The 19383-nt window shown below is 38.9% G+C and overlaps 1 protein-coding gene across 1 annotated transcript; it reads left to right on the top strand.

Moving 5' to 3' along the window:
• Positions 1-381: 381 nt before the first annotated feature.
• On the top strand, positions 382-19013 carry AAGAB (alpha- and gamma-adaptin binding protein). Its single transcript, XM_012658120.1, has 7 exons — positions 382-394; positions 739-822; positions 14572-14654; positions 15508-15604; positions 17050-17154; positions 17588-17637; positions 18275-19013. The coding sequence occupies exons 1-7, from the start codon at positions 382-384 to the stop codon at positions 18350-18352; spliced, it is 510 nt and encodes a 169-aa protein (XP_012513574.1). The 3' UTR covers positions 18353-19013.
• The last annotated feature ends 370 nt before the right edge of the window (positions 19014-19383 follow it).

The following is a 19383-nucleotide window of genomic DNA, read 5'->3' as shown; positions in this document are numbered from 1 at the left end:
TTAAAGCATCTTCATTTTCTTTGTACACAGCCATACCTATGTTGTAGCTAAGAACACCACCTTATTATTGATGTACTGACTAGGATTACTGCCCTGTTATTTTGAGTCGTATCAGTCAAATTCAAGAAATAGGATAGTACCAATACTAAACTAAGTAAACTAGTTGTAATGACCCCTTTCCTGTCTCTTACACTTATAGTTACAGTAGTTTCACTTCTCACTCTTCAGCTGTCTTTCCCTAATCAAGAAGTTCTTCTCTAGATGATCTGTCATAAATAATACTTATTATTCTGTAGTTCTCAGCAAAAGATAGAGCATTTATGGGATTTTATAGCATACTAAGAAGACCATTCCTGTCCTCAGGAAACTCATTCTCCATAGATGACCAAGACTGGTACTATGCAGGATTACATAATTAATAGAATCTTACATTTTCAGGAGAATGTGAGTGGATTCCATTGGTGAGGAAACAGGGATGACTTTATTATATAACTCTCTTATATTATGTGTTTATTTAATTATTTTACTATTCTTATGAGGAGCTCTAAGCTCTGTATTTGCTTTTTCTTCCCTTATTACATAACTTAGAGTATGTAGTAACAACTAAATAAGTAAGATAATTAAACCACAGTTATTTGAAAATATGGCTTGGGGAATATATATACACAATTATATGAATATGTATGTATGTATGTGTGAGTGTGTATATAAATATATATATTCCTCCTCTCTGATTAGATGACTTCCCAGAATCTACAGGCGTAAAGCGCATTGTACAAGCCTTGAATGCCAATGTCTGGTCCAATGTAGTGATGAAGAACGGTAAGTAACATGGGGCTAAAGTCATTTTTTTCCCTTGTTCCTTGTAATTTTTAAATTATTCAGATACATGTGGAAGTATTAGGAGTATTTGAAATCTATAGATTTATTCCAATTTCAAGTCCCTGGTTGAAGGAAGAGCCAAAAGTAGCATTTCTAGGAATTTTTAATATGTGTTCATAGTTAATTCATAGGAATTTAGAGGTTGCCTATAACATGCCCAGCTTTGTCTTTGGCTTTGAGAAATACATCCAAAGTTGTAAGACATGGACTCTATCATTAGGAAGCACCTATCCCAGCTGTGGAATCCAAGTGTACACTTTTCAAATGCTGGGTAACTATGCCAGGCAGTCTGTGATAAGCGCAGAATGATTGATGCAGGCAGTAAGTGCACAGAGTCAGAGATGCGGCCATTGCGTTAGGCTCAAGTACACAGAGAGAGCTTCAGGAAGAAAGTGGGTGCTGACGGTAGTTATCACGAGATAGTCAAGATTTAGGTTGATGAAAGGGGAGAAGGACAATCAGAGGAGAAAGCACGGCATCGAGAATAATGTTCTAGGGTCACTAGCAGAATATTACTTACCAGTTGGAGCTAGCTTAGAGAGAGGCCTGAATGCTAGGCAGGAGAATTTGGGCTGTTTCCTGCAGGAATTGGTGAATCACTGGAGATTTTTTAACAAGGGAGTGATACAAAGAAGTTGGCATCTTTGAAAGGTTAATGTCATGGTGGTGTGCAGAGGGTTCTGACAATTGAAGGAAGTCAAGGTAGAGTGTGAGGTCAGGGAGACCAGAGCTGTTGCAGCAGCTCAAGAGTGAGGTGTTTGGGCCTGGGCTCATGTGGTGGCAGTGGCCATGGGGCTTCTGGAAGGCTGGATCTGAAATGCAGTCTGAAGGGTGTAGGCTAGTTGGCACACACTAACCTCTTGTAGTCTGCATTAGTTTGCTAGGGCTTCGGTAACAAAGTACTATAAACTAGATGACTTAGGACAACTTGAATTTATTGTCTCACAGTTTTGAAAGCCAGAAGTCCAAAATTAAATGTCCTCTGGGGCATACTCCCTCTGAACGTGCTAGGGAGGGGTCTATTCCAGGTCTGTCTTCTAGCTTCTGGTAGTTCCTTGGCTTATGGCAGCATAACTCCACATGGCATTCTCCCTGTGTGTCTATCTGTGTCTGTATTTCTTGTTTTTATAATGACAACAGTCATATTGAATTAGAGGTCCACCCTACTGCAGTATGACCTCATCTTAACTAATTATATCTGCAAGGAACCTGTCTCCAAATAAGGTCACATTCTAGGGTACTGGAGGTTAGAACATCAAGATATGAGTTAGGTGAGGGGGATACAATGCAATCCATGGCATAGTCCTTTAGGCATTGCTGCCTATGTAATGATTTTCTTTTTTATAGCTGTCGGCCACCTAAACTAGTGTGTTATGCTGAGTGAAACACTACAGAAAAGGAAATGAGAAAAATATTTTACAGTGGGCCTGCCACATCTTCCCTGAGATAAAGGGTCAAGTGGAAGATCAGTTTTATAGAAGTAGAATATTTCACCTCAATTTTTGGTAGACTATTGAGTGTTAAGAGAGATGGGCACCCTTTAGCTTGCCTGAAGTCTGATCTAACCCTTGTTATCACTGGAGAAAGTCCTTTTGGCATAATAAGGTATTCCTTCCTCTTCTTCCCCTCACTCCCTCCTCCTTCCCCCTTCCCCCTTTTTTCTTTCTAAGAGGAATCTAATATGTCTGTGACATTGAATTGCAAAGATATTAGATTTTATTTTATTGCTATAGCAATCAAAATGAGGTCCTGATAGATCTAGAAGAAATAAGGAGATTTTACCCTATGTTATTATCTCTCTGTTACCAAAATAAACACATATTAAGGCTTGGTCCTTCTCATTCATTTATTCATTCAACAAATCTTTGTTGAGCATTTACCATAGTGAGGCATTGCTCTAAACTGTCTAAACTATAAAAATAAGTTTAAGATTTGGTACATAAACTGGATCCATTTAGAATAAAATTATATTCAGTGGTGCTTATTATATTTATGAGAACTACTTTCAGAAAATCTTATTTGGCTTCAATCATTTTTTGAAAAACCTGTCTCCCAAGTTCATACATTAAAAAAGTACTGCCTTGTACATTTGTAACTATAAATTTGGAAGCTGGACTGAACACACTTTATTACTTTGGACGTATGGTCAAAGGTGTTTTCTGAGAAAATGCCACTCTACTTGTTTTAGGCATTAAACAACATTCTTAAAAGAACTGCAAAGCAAAGAGGCATATTGTGGATTTTTCATGGTTCTTTGCCCTAAAGTGTCTTTGCTTTCTTCTTTTTTCTCTATGGTGCTGTTACATTGGTTTACTGTTAACCAAAACCCAGAATATTGCCATTAGCTTAATTCCATGTTTAAGAGGATCCTGGCCGGTGTGGTATGAAGGAAACTTAACTATCTTCTCTCTAGGAGAAGCCTGGAATATGGAAATACAATGACATTTGGATGCAACCCAGGTCTTAGGAAGCATGAAGAACATCCTTATAGAGCCCCACATCTTACTTTAGAGACAAAACTCTGTGTGGATAGATGGTGGGTCATATTACTTTTCACAGGAGGGTGATCTACCTCCTGTGCTGTCGGTGGAGTCTCGCTTTGCTGGTGATCTAGTGAACTGTGCCTTCCTCAGCAGGCTTTTCTTGAATGTCTGAATATGGTCTGTCAGCAAGTGCTCACACTGGTTTATTTGTTTTGTGGATCTCTGTCTTCTCTACTCCTATTTCTCTTTCATTTTTCCTGCTTTTTTCTTACTTTTGAAAAAAATTGTGCTTAAATATACATAAAATTTACAATTTTAACTCTTTATTTATTTCTTTCTTTAATTTTAGAGATTAGGTCTCACTATATTGCCCAGGCTGACCTCAAACTCTTGGGCTCAAAGCAGTCTTGCCTCAGCCTCCCCAGTAGCATTTTGACTATTTTTAAGTGTGCAGTTCAGTGGCAATATGTACATTCACATTGCTGTACAACCATCGCCACTCAGAAAACTTTTTAAACCAAAAAGTTTTTTAAATAAAAAGGTTTGTTGACAAAGTAAGAAAAGATAATAGAGGTATTGGATGGATACCTTTTTCAGGACACTAATGACTGATTTTTTTTGTTGTTGTTTTGGTTAGAAAAATTACTATAATCACGACTGATCCTTTGGGATTTTATGTTAGGAAATTACACAATACCAATTGATTATTTGGAATTATGTTTTGTCTAGTATTTATTGAGCAGTAATGAAACAGTTCGATTATGCCATGTTGGTCTTAATAATTTTGTATAGCTGCAGAAAAATATTTGTTCAAAACACTTTAAAAAAATCCATTTAAGGCTGGTTGTGGTGGCTCACACCTGCAATCCTGGCACTTTGGGAGGCCAAGACAGGAAGATCACTTGAGACCAGGAGTTTGAAACCAGCCTGGACAACATAGTGAGAGACCCAATCTCTACAAAAAATTAAAACATTAGCCAGGTATGGTGGCATTCACAGCAGTACTGGCTACTTGGGAGGCTGAGGAAGGAGGATGGCTTGAGCCCAGGAATTGGAGGCTGTAGCGAGCTATGATCCTATCACTGCACTCCAGCCTGGGTGACAGAGTGAGACTCTATCGCTTAAAAAAAAAAAATCCATTTAAATGTGCTCAGTTTGAAATAATAATTCCAATTCTAGTAAGGACTGTGGAAATTTAGCTGTTATGACAAATAGAACTGAAAACATACAAATCTGACTAGGGTTTTATTTCTTTGCAGTTTTTTAGATACTTGGCATTCAAAGGTCAAATATTTAATCTGAAAATCTAGTTGATTAAAATCCTAGAAATGAGTAGCTTTCTTCCTGCCCTCAACCAAGATAAAGTTTTCCTACAAGGGAATTCATGATTTAATGAGTGCTTATTATAAGTCTGAACAACATACCTGGTTATAGGATATCTTCATAACTTTTTTCCTTTAGTTTCTTAAAAGTTAATTTAAGGCTGGGCGTGGTGGCTCACGCCTGTAATCCTAGCACACTGGGAGGCCGAGGTGGGCGGATTGTTTGAGCTCAGGAGTTCGAAACCAGCCTGAGCAAGAGCGAGACCCCGTCTCTACTAAAATAGAAAGAAATTAATCGGACAACTAAAAATATATAGAAAAAATTAGCCGGGCATGGTGGCGCATGCCTGTAGTCCCAGCTACTCGGGAGGCTGAGGCAGGAGGATCGCTTGAGCCCAGGAGTTTGAGGTTGCTGTGAGCTAGGATGACACCACAGCACTCTAGCCCAGGCAACACAGTGAGACTCTGTCTCAAAAAAAAAAAAAAAAAAGTTAATTTAAGTCCCAGTGTGATGGCTCACACGGAGCCCAAGACAGGAGTATCACTCCAGGCCAGGAGTTCGAAACCAGCCTGGGCAACATCTGTCTGTACAAAATAATTTTTAAAAAATTAGCCAGGAGTGGTGATATGTGCCTGTAGTCCTAGCTACTCAGGGGGCTGAGGCAGGAGGATCATTTGAGCACAGGAGTTCAAGGTTGCAGTGAGCTGTGAACATGCCACTGTACCCTACTCCCGTCTGGGCAACAGATTGAAACTTTATCTCAAAAAAGAAGTTAATACACAAGCAGCCAAAGAAAAAATAGATGAATTGGGCTTCATCAAAATTAAAAACTTTTCTTCTTCAAAGGACACTACAGGAAAGTGAAAGATAGCCCTCAAAATGGGAGAAAATATTTGTAAAACATATATCTGATAAGGATCAGCAAAATATATCTAGAATGTAATAAAGAACTCTTACAACTCAATAATAAAAAGACAAATATGCTAGTTAAAAAATGGGAAAGAATTTGAATAGACATTTCTCAAAAAAAGATGCACAGATGACCAGTGAAAAGATGCTTAACATCATTAGGCATCAGGGAACTGCAAATCACAACTAGAATGAGATACCACTTCACACCCACTAGGATGGCTAGGAGCAAACATTTTCTGTCCAGTTTACACTTAGCACACACACACAAAGATGATAACCAGTATTGTTGGGGATATGAAGAAAATAGAACCCTTATATACTGCTGGTGGAAATGTGAAATGGTGCTGCAGCCACTTTGGCAAAATAGTAGTTGCTCAAAAAGTCAAGCACAGAATTGCCTGCCATATGACCCAGCAGTTCCAGTCCTGGGTGTAAACCCAAAGGAACTGAAAACGTGTATGCAAAAAATCGTGTACAAATGCTCATAGCAGTGTTATTCATAATTACCAGAAAGTAGGAAAAACTGCTGAAAACAAAATTTGGCATATCTGTACAATGGAATATCATTCAGCCATAAAAATGAAGCATGGGCCAGGTGTGTAATCCTAGCACTTTGGGAGGCCGAGGTGGGAGGATTGCTTGAGCCCAGGAGTTCAAGATCAGCCTGAGCAACATAGTGAGACCCTGTCTCTGCAAAAAATGAAAAAAAAATTAGCCAGGTGTGGTGGCACCTGCCTGTAGTCCCGGCTACTCAGGAGGCTGAGGCTGGAGGGTCGCTTGAGCCCAGGAGTTTGAAATTGCGGTGAGCTGTGATGACACCACTATACTCTAGCTTAAGCAACAGAGAGAGACCCCCTCTCAAAACAAAACAAACAAAATGAAGCATGGATGCATGCTACAATGTGGATGAACCTCAGAAACATCATGCTAAGTGAAAAGAGCCAGGCACAAAAGGCCACATATTATAGGACTTCATTTATATGAAATGTCCAGAATAGTTAAATTCATAGAGATAGAAAGTAGATTAGTGGTTCCCAGTGGCTGTTAGGAGGGGTTGCTAATGGGTATGGAGTTTCTTTTTGGGGTGATGAAAATGTTCTGGAATTAGATAGTGATGATGGTTGCAAAACCTTGTGAATATACTAAAAACCACTGAATTGTATACTTTGAAAAGGCTGGATTTTATGATATGCGAATGATACCTCAATGAAAGAAAAAAGAAGGAAGGAAATGATACCACTAATGGTGATAATAATGGTAATGGCAGGAGGGGTGTTGGTGGTGTGAGAAGAGGGAGAAGTGTAATCTTACTCATAGCAGCTGCTTGCATACCTGCGTTATCTTATTTAATCCTCACAATATCCCTATGAGAAGTTCAATGAGGTCAAGTAATTTCCCCAAGGTCCTATATAGCTCATCAGTTCTCAGACTTGTTTGCACATTGAAATCACCTGGGAAACTTTAATTACCTGAGACGCTTTTAAAACCTGTGCTGTCTGGGCCTCACCCAGACCATTTATATGAGAAGGGAGGGGCAGCTACAGTATTTTTTAAGTGCCTCGGGGATTTAAATATGCAGCCATGGTTAAGAGCCACTGACATAAATGATAGTCATCTGGTTCTAACTTGGAAGAGTCTGTGCTTAATCCATGGGAGTGAATTCAGGATTTTGAAAGCCACATTAGCTCCCTGGCTGACCTGCTATCTCTCATACTTAACTCCGGTAGTATTCGTAAGTGACTCCTCTGACTTGCAAAGCCAGAGGAAGAAAGCAGGACTATACCCACTATAGAGTTACTTATAGGGAAAGGTAAAAATAATGGACACTCCTCCTCCATACTTCCTCTGTACTTGTTTCTAGTGTGGTTTGGTATCATGCAAAGGTCACCAGTGCTGTGCTAAATGGTCTTCCTTGAGATCTGAAAGGAATAATACAGCCTTTATAAGTAGCTAATTGTGTAGGGGCCTAATTTAGACTGTGGGTATATCTGGGCCATTTGAGCTCTCTTCTGTTGGCTTCGGATCTCTCTCTGGTCCACAGTTTAGGTTCTGGTTTCAAGTGTTCATTCATTCAAAAAATGATTATGGAGCACTTGTGTGCTTGAGATACATCAGTGAACAAAATGAAAAAAATTTTCATCTCTGTGGAGCTTTCATTCTGGTGAGAGGCTTTAGTCAGTAAACTATAAAGGTTGGGTGCGGAGGCTCACGCCTGTAATCTTAGCACTCTGGGAGGCCAAGGCAGGAGGATCGCTGGAGCCCAGGAGTTGGAGGTTGCAGTGAGCTATGACGATGCCACTGCACTCTACCCAGGGCGATGGAGTGAGACTCTGTCTCTAAATAAGTAAATAAATCAATAGATAAATAGTGGTCAAGGTAGGTCTTCTTTAGAGCTTGAGATGTGAGCAGGGAGATGAGGTATTTCACCTCATGTAGGTAGCTGGGGTAAGAGCACACCAGGCATAGGGAGTACCTACAGCAAAGGCCCTAAGGTGAGATTATGCCTGATGTTTTTGAAGAATATCAAGATGCTCACTGTGGCTGAGGAGGAGAGAAGTTCAGAGAGGTAACAGAGGACCAGATTATTTAGGGCTTCATAGACATCATAGTAACGTTGACATTATTCAGGGTACGCTGGGGAGCTATTGCAGGGTGTTAAGTAAAAGAGTGACATGATCTGACTTAAGGTCTAAGAAGATCTCTCTGGCTACTGTGTGGACAATAGATGATGAGGATGAGAAGGAACCAATATCTCTTAGGAGGATAGAGCGGTGTCCCAGGTGAGAGATAGTGGCAGCTCGGATGAAGGTTGTAGCAATGAAAAGGGCAAGAAAAGGTCAAATTCTGGATGTATTTTGAAGTAGAGCTAGCATGATTTCCTGATGGTTTGGATGTGAGGTATGAGACAGAGAGAGAGAGAGTAGTTAAGGAAGACTCCAGAATTTGGGCCTGAGCAGTTTGAAAGATTGGTTGCCATCAACTGAAATGAGGAAGCTGCAGATGAATCAAACTTTGAGGGACAGGGTGACATATCAGTAATTCAGTTTTGGACATGTTAAGTTTGAAATGCCTACTAAACTTTCAAATGGAGATGTCAAGTAGCCAGTTGGAAAGATTTGTGGAGTTTGGGAAGAGAGGCATATGTATATATGGCATTCAAAACCCTGAGTCTGGATGTGATCACCAAGGGAGTATATACAGTAGATAAAGAGGACTAAGGACTCAGCCCAGGGTCATCCCAACATCAACAGGATAGGGAGAAGAGAAGGAACCAGCAAAGAAGAGTGAGAAAGAATGGGTAGGGATGTAGGAAAACCAAGAGTGTGGAGTCCTAGAAGCAAAAGTGAAGAGTGTCTCGGGTGGAAGGAGTGGTCAGCTATGCCAAATGCTGCTAATAGGTCAAGTTAGATGAGAACTGAGAGTTGACTTTTGGGTTTAGCAATATGGAGGTCATTAGTGACCTTGAAGAGCAGTTTTGGTGAAGTAGTTTTAAGAAAGATTGGGAGGAGAGTAATAGGAGATAGCAACTATACAGTACTCTTTTGAAAATTTTTGCAGGAAAGGGGAGCAAAGAAATAGGAACTAGTGAAAAAAGTGCATTGGGGGTTTTTATTTTTTAAGATGAGAACAAGAGCAGTATGTTTGTAAGCTGATGGGAAAGATCATTTTTTCCCTACAGCTTCTCTATGTAAACTGAAGTATCTTAGTCATAGTTATAGTATTATAATTTTGGTCATGTTTATCATATGGGTGGAAAAGAACATGTTCATGGTAAAAGAAAAATATTTTGTGCAGAGAGGAAGGGAATATAAAGAAAACTTAAGGTATGGAAAAAACTTGCACTTCTTAAGATGATGCCAAATAATTGCTACTTTAAAGAAATAAAATATGAATTCTTACCATACAGGTCATATAAGGCATTTTGGGGGCTGTTGTCATGGAAATTCTTAACATTGGAGTAGCATATATAAAGTAAACACTGCTTTACGTAGCTAATACTCGTAGCCTTTGTCTGAGAGTCATATTAGGCAGTCGTTGGATATTTCAGCACACCCCCTGTGTGCTTTGCACTATGCTGGGAGCTGTGGAGTGTAGAATAACCATTAGCTACCGTCCATCTCTGCAAGGAGGTTATACAATAGTTGAGGATGGCAGAGAGATTCAAGATAAGTATTTATACTAGCATAATCTGTAAAGGGCCACTTGAATAATAAGGACAACAAAGGCAAATGGCACTGAGAGAGAGGTGATTACAGTACAGACTAAAATCATCTAGAAAAGTTTCCCAGAGTAGGGAGAGTATATTTTTAGTGTTAACAAGAGGGAGTGATTGAATTTTTTAAATGTTTTTATTCTCTTTTTTATTAAAAATCTTTCAAGTAATGACTTAAAACTCGAGGATTTCAGCCAGAATTTTCCTATCCCAGTTAGATCGGTATCAGTGGTTCTCAATTAGAGGTGATCCCCCCACCCCCACGAGGGGACATTTGGCAGTCTTATAAGCATCTGGTGGGTGGAGGCCGGGGATGTACAGGACATCCCCCTTCTCCCACCCACATACACACCAAAGAATTCTCCAGCCTGAAATGTCAATAATACTGGCTGGGTGGTGGCTCACATCTGTAATCCTAGCACCTTGGGAGGCTGAGGCAGGAGGGTCTCTTGAGGCCAGGAGTTCGAGACCAGTCTGGACAACACAGCAAGACCCCCATCTCTACAAAAAAAAAAAGTCAATAATATTGAGATCGAAAAACCCTGATATGTGTACTTGAGGGATAATGAAGTGACAGTGGGATCTAACCACCCTGCCACTAGTTTTATGTGTCCTCCAGGACAGGACTGGGCTGGAATCAGTTAGTCAGTGGCATATGATTAATCAGTTCTGAGTTGTTCAGCTTAGTTTAGTGAAAATCACAGTCTAACCCAGGGACATAATGAAGAATTACTGACAAAAGAGAACTATATATGAATAAAAAACCCCTTTTTGCACTTGACCCACGTTTACGAGACATTATATAAGACATTGTACATGTCTCAACTCTTTACATGTTACCAAGACCTGTGGGCTTAATTGGAAACAGTATGGAAGTTAGAATCAGAGAGTCCTAGATTTCAAGTTCTGGTTCTAGCTCTGTGACTTTGGACAACTGTCTCTGAGTTACAGTTTATTCTGTAAAAGAGAAAAATAAGATAAATCTTCTGTAAAAGAGGATAATACAATAAGTAAGATATATGCTGATCTCTATTTGTGTGCAGAGGGATGTCCGGAAAGTATCCACCCATGTAACCGTTATCGTATTAACAATGGCAGGATACTTTCTGGGCAGCCCTGGTGTTTCTGTGTAGAAGGAATACTTTCTTGGGAGGATTAAAGAAGCATGGTATGTTGAGTACTTAAAATATTACTTTACGCAGATTTAGCACTCAGTAAATGTTAGCTACTGTTATTAACCTTTACAAAAATTCTGCAAGGTGTTGTTATACCCACTGCATAAATGTGGACACTGAGGTACAGAGAAGGTATAAGTTGTATGAAACCACACAGTAAGTAGTAGAACTAGGATTCAAATCCATGCCTTTATTAAATCTACAAATTCATGTGCTTATCATATTGCCTTGATAAATAATGGAGAAGTAGGAGAAGAGCACTAAAGTAAAAAGGAAATAATACTTTTAAAAAAAATTACTTTTCCCCTTTCCCCATACTAAAATTTCCCTTTTTGCCTATGTTTTAAATTCTCTAATGTCTTATGTAATGTAAGACAAAATTGCTATGTGAAATGCATTTTATATTTCTAAAATAACAATGTGCTTTTAGATTTGTAAAGAGATAGCCAACAATTTTATATATTTCAAATTTTCTTGAAACTGCTTATTAAAAAATAAATTATCATCCCTAAGGCTGAAGAATTTCCCATTTTAAATCTTTATACTAGAGGCTATAATTTTGTTTCTGATACTTACTGGAAGAACCTATGCTAATGGCCAACACCACCAAATTTTTTTCATGATACTTTAATTTTTATCTATGATTCCACTGGTGTCAACTTATTAGACTGCTGAAACTCAATCAAATGTTTTTAGGACTGGAGTTTAATATACTTATTATGCCTTCCATAATACTTTATTTTATATCACTTAACAGCTTGTCTTTTCTGCATCTGTAAAGTTCCATCAGAAGAGTTGAGTAGGTGAATTTATTTATTCCTTCCTAGTATAGTATTTTGTGGCTTCAATAAAACCATAGATGCTAGAGCCAATTTCAACAACTACCTGGTAAAGGAATAAATCCTTCTTAACAGGAATGACATTTCCATGCACTGAATCTTGGGGAGAAAAATCTAGCAAATAAGAAAAGATTTATGTAATTCTTTTCTATAAGAATAGTTGTACAGTGGGCACATGTGGGCAGAATTTTAATAAACACTGGATTAGGCAAAACCAAGAGTTTTTTTTTAAAGCCATAAGGGTAGAAAATAGTTTTCTGAGCAACATTAATGTGCCAACAGTCTGCTTTGGATAAACAAAATGAATTATTTTTCTAATTGCATAAATTTGTATGTTTATAACTTTCTTAAAATATATAAACAGTAGAATATAATGAACTCTCTTATTAGTTGACTAAATTCTCAATTGTTTATATGAAAATACTGAGCAAAAGTCCTTCTAGCTGATTATAATTAGCCTGAAACCTGATCATAAACTCGTAGTCATCTGTGAATCTTATTAAAAGGATTCTGAAATTTAAGGTCCTTTTTTCTCTCTATTAAGTAATTTAAAAAAAAAACCTAAGCCCGGCTAATTCCACGTTACTGTTTAAGAGATGCTAAAGACTGCCTCTTTACTTCATAAAATCACAAACTTCTAGAGTAGAAGGGAGCTTAACAACCATGTATAGCAACCAACTCATTTTACAAATCAAAAAATTGAGGCACAGAGAGATTGATTAATATGTCTAAGATCAAACAGGTAGGCAGAGCTAAGAATGAAAGCCGGGTTTCTGACTACTATCCCAGTTCTCTTCCCACTGTTTTGACTTTTTCATAATTTTATCCATTAGAATTGAAGCATTAAATTGTTTTCAATTTTTTTATTGTAGTAAAATACATATAGCATAAAACCATTAAATTTCAAAAAATCTCTTTGAATAGATGAATAATACATGAACATGAACAAAAATCCAAAGGTACACAAAGGTTTACAGTATACAGTAATGAGTCTAGCTCCCACTCCTAACTGCTCTCCATCCCAGTTCCCTCCTTGCAGGCAGCCACTGTAAAGAATGAGGCATTTTAAATAGACTGCTTTGGTCTAATAACATGCATAAACTGACATTGTATTGCATTATTCTTTATGAGTTGCAGTCTGGCCTGCCAAGTTTAGAGAATGCCCAACAGAGAAAAAACATAAGCTGTGGAATTGGAATATGGAGAGATTTATGAATTGGATTTGAAAATTACCCAAAGTCTAAGTTATTTCCAGTAATAAAAATGAGGGTTCTCTTACAGTGGTAGTTTATTACTCAGATATTGCCTTTTGTACAAATAGCTTAAAGTGTATTATAAGAGCTCTCGTGTATCCTCATGACAGGTAAATCCCTGTCTGATGCTGTCTGTTGCATAACTACATTCAACTGCTTTAAAGTCAATAGCACATTGGCCAAAAGAAAGAACCATGTTGATGTTTGAATAAACATCCTCCGGCTCTGAAACTGTCAGTGTAGGACACAGCATTGATCGACTTCTCTCAGGCCTCTGATCCTCAGCCTCCTACCTTGATAAAACCTTAGTGCCCTGTCCTTGGATTGAGGAGGTGAAGGGGGCTCCAGGAGTACACATGCCCCTATGACCATGCTGCCACTATTGAGGTAGCAGCAGCCTCTTAGTGCTGCCCAGACAGTGTAGCCTTAAAAGCATAGGTCCTGGGTTGATGGCCGCATGGGACTGCCTCCTGGGTTGAGAGGTCCTGTGCAGAAAAGCTGAAGGCTGTAACGCCCAGCAGGCCACAGCTGGGGCTTCATCCCCGTTGAAAAGGCAAATCTCCCCAGGTGAAAGGAAGAAGGAAGGAAATGGCAAAGTTTCTCTTTTTTGATACCTCTGTGTTGAGGAGTACTGACGAGAGGTTTCTTCTGGCAGGGGAAAGGGTGTGGGAAGTTTGTAGGCGGTTTAGAGAAGAGAGATGAGAGTGGGTTCAAGGAAGGGATGGCGAGAGGAAAGGTGAGATGGAAGGAAATTGTCTTTTTGAGAGAGTAGTTCTTTGCTTCTCTACTGTTAGACTCTTGGACTGTGGTTTGATATTCTACTCTAAGGCAATGGTTTGCAAATTTCTCTGATCCTAAGACTCTCCTAGTACTTGATAAAAGTTGAGTTTCCCTGGCCTTTGTCCTAAAGATGCTGACTCAGTGAGTCCCAGGTAGAGTCCTTGAATACTGGGGTAGTTTTAATAAGTGCTCCAGGTGACTCTGGGGATGACTACGGGATCAAGGATGGCACTCACACTTTTGTCAGTTCTAGATGTTCTGCTCCAGATTTGTCCTCTGTTGTAAATACAAACATGGGGACTGGGAGCCTTAACTGCAGTGGCTCACTCATACCCAGATTAGCATGCATATTCCATCTCACCTGGTATTAAGACCTTGGTGTGGATTTTTAAAAATGTTTTTGATTATTTAAAACAATGGAACATTAGTGCATAGTGACTGTTAGGACAGTAGTGGTGTCAATCTTTGCAAATAGAACCACCGAGTGGCCTTTTGTTCGTTGTAATGGCCCTGCCATTATTAGCCATACCTGGGCTAATAGTGTGTGATCTTAAAAAAATTTATTCAGAATTGAGAGTGTATGGTAATGGAAAATAACTTTTATAGTTAGAACTTTGATAATGAAGAAGTAGCCTTTGTTTCATCATCACAGTCATTTTAACAATTTGAAATGTAATGAAAATTTTCAGTGATTGTGTTCTTTTTCTTCAGACAGGAACCAGGGCTTTAGCCTTCTCAACTCATTGGCTGGTACAAACCATAGCATTGGGTCAAGAGAGACCTGTCGCTCAGAGGTAAAGGTTTTTCTTGGATCTTTTTTCTTCTTTGGCTTTAATTTCTCCTTGTCATTATGAATCTTTACACATTCATCATTTTTTCCTTTCCATTTAAAAGGTGGCAGAGAATATTAAAAATAGATGAAAGGAGAATCTAAAACAACCCATTATGCATGGCACCTTGAGAGAAGGCTAGTTCAGCTCTTGCTAAGGCAGTAAGCCCTTTCAAGATGCTTGTAGTTTGCATTGTTCCATGTTTTTTTGCTAAAGTGCTCTCTGAAATGTGCTAGGATTTTCTTGGGGCATAAACTTGCCTCCAGGCCTTTAAATAGAAAATAAAATTGATGGTGCTTTTTATACTTCCTGTAGAAAAGGCCCTGTAAAAATCTGAGGCAAGGTGCCTGCCCTCAGTGAGCTTATGGTCTGATCTCAACCCGTGTCCTCAGGAAGTCTGGTCCAGGTTTACCTTGGGCAGCATGCTGGGACCAAGAGCACATTACTCAGCGCCACACTGTCTTTCTGGGGATGTTCTTCATCAGCCTGTGAGACGTCTGTTATGATTGTGTACGTTCTTACGTTTTGAATATAACATGGACCTTAAATGAAACACACACAAAACATGTTTTAATAGTCTGTAGCAAAATCATAACACTTTCTACTTCTTTCTTGAGGGAATATACTCCTAGGTTAGTGAATTTTTCGCCTTGTATTTTTTTAATGTGATCTTACTCCTTCTTTCTTCTTTGCTTGCCTCTAGCTCCTATTACTGCTTCTCTAAAGCCAACCAGGGAATGAAAGTGTGAGCCCTTTTGGGCTTAGTTCTGAAATAGTTGACTATTAAATTATTGCTTCTGTGTATTTTCCTCAACAGCAGCCCCATTTGCCAGCAGCAGGTAGGACTGAGTCCCTCTCCGGTCAGCGGGGAGGTGCATCTAACACAGCAGGCGCTCAGGTCGACAGCATCGTGGGTAAGTAAGAGGAGCTCTGTGGAACTTGGAATAGGTGTCTGGGCAGAAACCATTGAGGGGGAAACTGGCTTGAAACACGGAGAAGGGGAGAAAACTGGTAGTGTACCACAAATGAATGTGAGCCTTGCCAATGGCCGTCAGAAAAAGGGAGAAGAATAAATATATAACAAACATGTGGGCATCATTTTCTCTTTGATTCTGCAGGATCCTGATTTAGATCATCTTAGCTAAGACAGAACCAAGGTGGAGAAACAGCTTTATAGCTCTGTATTCTGCAGTTTTTTCATAGTACTTAACAGTAGTCAGAATTGATGGTGACAACAATAATACAACTTTATAAGTCCTTTCTCATCTTTTAAAGTTCTTTGGTATCTACTTTCTCATTTGGTTATGAAGTTTGGCAGAGAATTATTTTATGGAGATGAAGCTGACGCCCAGAGAAGTTTAATAACTTCTAGCAAGAAGAGCCTGGGATAGAAACTGTAATCAAATTTACTGTCCAAAGCCAGAAAGTCAAGGAGCTTAGTTGACAATAACTATAACTGTTCTTTTGTTGGGGAACTAGTGATACCCCTACTTTTTCTCTATGCCACAGAGGGCTCATATACAGTAATAAATTTTTAGAACTATTTTTTATGATTATAAGGTAATCCATGTAGAAAACTCAAGTGATTAGTTATAGAAACATATTATGACGGAAAAATTATGTATAATCTGTTTTTATTTCTGGTTTATTCAGCCTTATCTTATCAATCAAATCCTTCCTATTGATTTTTAAACCTGTTAAAATCTCTGCCATTAAAACAAACCATTAATCACACTGAAAGGGATGGGGAAGAGGAGAACTAACCTAAGTAGCTTTGGAAAACAGTAATCAGACTCTGGATACCATGAGGTTAAAAACAGAAAGAACTGAACACAAAAACTGAACTCTACTTAATAAATTTTTCACAGGGGTATGGGTTAGCAAATCTGAAATTACATGTATAATTCCTAACCCTAATCACCTTATATAGTTGATATCAGTGGTGGATGTGAAAGTATTTGTTGTACAGTAAAACATGGTATGAATTTTAGTCATTTGTTGTTGGATCAGTGTACCTTAGTGGGGTGAGTGTGGCCTTCACAGTTGGAAATGCTCAAGTCTGAATACACTTACTGGCTGTGACCTTGAGCAAGTCACTTCAACTGTGAGCTTTAGTTTTCTTGTCTTTAAAATGGAAATGGTATTCCTTACCTCATTACACTGTTGGAAGGATAAAATAAGTTACTATTCATTTGTGAAGGCCGACCGGCAGCCAAGCAGGGCAAGACACCATGAGCTGTAAAGCTGGTACATATTGGGCATTCAGTCATTGGTGACCTTCATCGCAGCTAGCATTCATTGCCTTAGGATTCTGTGGATTTAGCACACATGTAAATAATGTGACAAATCCTTATTTCAGATCCCATGTTAGATCTGGATATTCAAGAATTAGCCAGTCTTACTACTGGAGGAGGAGATTTGGAGAATTTTGAAAGACTATTTTCAAAGTTAAAGGAAATGAAAGGTAATCAGATCCATTGTCTAACATGTTCCCATATCGTTGCTCATCTTTTTTATGTAGTAGCATTTTATTTTGTAACTGCTAGATTGGATCCTGTGCTCTGGTCTCAGCCATCTTGAAGAAACTTAGCTACCTGGGGGACTGCCATCCTCTGTTGGTAAAAAATTCCCTGGGGAAAATTTTTCTTCATTCTCTCTTCCTGCCTCTTTTCCTGTCAATGTGTCTCATAAATGGAATCTGTAAGATCCATACCAATTTACTCACGTCATTTCCATCTGGAATATTTGGAAGACTTAAACTTCCTAATAGCCGTAATGACTACACCATAAACATATGTCTTTGAAACCATCTCCCATCTTCTAGTCTTAGAACATCCATACACTCCAGATTCTCCTGTGCTATCAGACAAATTTCTTAAGATATATTTTCCCCCTAGACAAGGCTGCGACGCTTCCTCACGAGCAAAGAAAGTTGCATGCAGAAAAGGTGAGACAATCAGTCAGGTATTTATTGAGTACCCACAAAAGGTCCAGTGCTATTATAATTACGTGTCACACTTGTGTACGTCTAAAGGATCTTAGTGTGAGCTTTTCATTGGATGTTAACTTAAAACTAATTAAATATTTGTACAATAATGATACAGTTGCTGCAGTCAAACCAAGATTTTTCAATTGTATGTTGAGTGACATGGAACCTTCATTGAGACTCAGGATGTTTGCCTTCCTAACCATTGGGCCAGAAAACTCCTAGTTGTTTTGTTTTGTTATTACTAACACAATACGTGTTCTTGGCAGGAAACTTATATGGTTGATGGTTTTCCATTATAGGAATGTGTCATAATTTATCCAGTTCCCTTTTAGGCCATGAGCATTTTTTGCTTCTATAAATAATGAAGCTATGCTTATTCTTACACATCACCTTTGTACACAACTCTGATTATATCCTTAGTATAAATTTCTAAATGCGGAAGTCCTGGGTCAAATGGTATTCAAGGGTTTTGAGATATGTTCCCAGAGGGCTGGAGGGCAATGTGTAGATTTTAGGTGAGGTCAAAGTATGACATAAGAAACGAGCTGAAATTTAGCTATTTTCCCTAAAATTCGTTGCATGCTTCTCTCCACAGGTGGCCAAAGCATTCTGGATGGCAATTGGGGGAGACAGAGATGAAATTGAAGGCCTTTCATCTGATGAAGAACACTAAATTATTCTTACTAGGGTTTGACTAACAAAGATTCTAGCTCTATCTAAGATAACTTCCCTACTCAATCCAGTCATATTTTGCTGAAATTCCCATTATCATGTTGGCCACCTGACTTTGTTTATAGGGTTCACTATGTTTAGTTTTGAGTAGGGCATTAAGGAGAGATCTTTTCTCCCTCAGTGTATTTTAAGGGAGTGAGGAATATAAGGATAATAATGAGTGAGAATTTCTCAGATACACTTTTTTTGGTCTAGGAATGGCGGTAGAATGAGTTTCAGAGATCTGTGTAATTTACCCAGATGGAAGAAGAAAACCACCAGGCCATTCCTAGTCAGCCCTTTAAGTAACATTCTCTACCTTCAAACTTGATAGTGCACACCAGGGCTGACTTCTATCACCTTTCCTGGGGGTTTTGGGTTTTCTCCATTTAAGGAGCTTGTGGCTCTGAGCAATGATGCTTTTAAGGGAAGGAAATGAGCCAACTGCATATTTGATTTGTACCACAGTATAGACAGGGCCAAAGTTAGTGGCCAACAGGTTAGTCTCTAACTAAAAAAAATGCTTCAGGGCATTTCTTTTGAAGTGTAGTATCTGAACTTATGCTAGAAAGAATGGAAAAAAACAGTGTGAATTTTTAGACTATTATAAATGAGGCAAAAGTTTCCTACTCTGGTGGGGATAAAACTCCTCTAACTGAGTTGTGGGGGGTGGGGTGTGTGTAAGTAAGAGAGAGAAAGAATCTCAAGGAATCCCTATATGGGTCGTGGAAACAGTAAGTGATCATGTACTGAGATTTTTGGGTTAGCATTATTGTGAAGAAACTCTTCTGCCTTAGAGTTCTCCCTGCTACTTGAGGTGCCAGAGTTGTGTTGTCACACTTTTATTATACCCTCAAAACAAGGCAAGTTTCCCCCTCTTTCTCTTTTAAAGCCAAACAGAGAGCACTGCCAAAAACAGCAATACTAAGGGGTGGGTGAGGATGTGCAATGTTGGGCAAAGGATTCCGGAGCACCTTGTTTCCAGGGCTGATG

This window comes from Propithecus coquereli, unplaced genomic scaffold, assembly GCF_000956105.1.
Source record: "Propithecus coquereli isolate 6110/MARCELLA unplaced genomic scaffold, Pcoq_1.0 Scaffold573, whole genome shotgun sequence".
NCBI lineage: Eukaryota > Metazoa > Chordata > Mammalia > Primates > Indriidae > Propithecus > Propithecus coquereli.
Note: the sequence above shows the minus strand (reverse complement) of the source record. Positions and strands in the feature narration are given on the sequence as shown.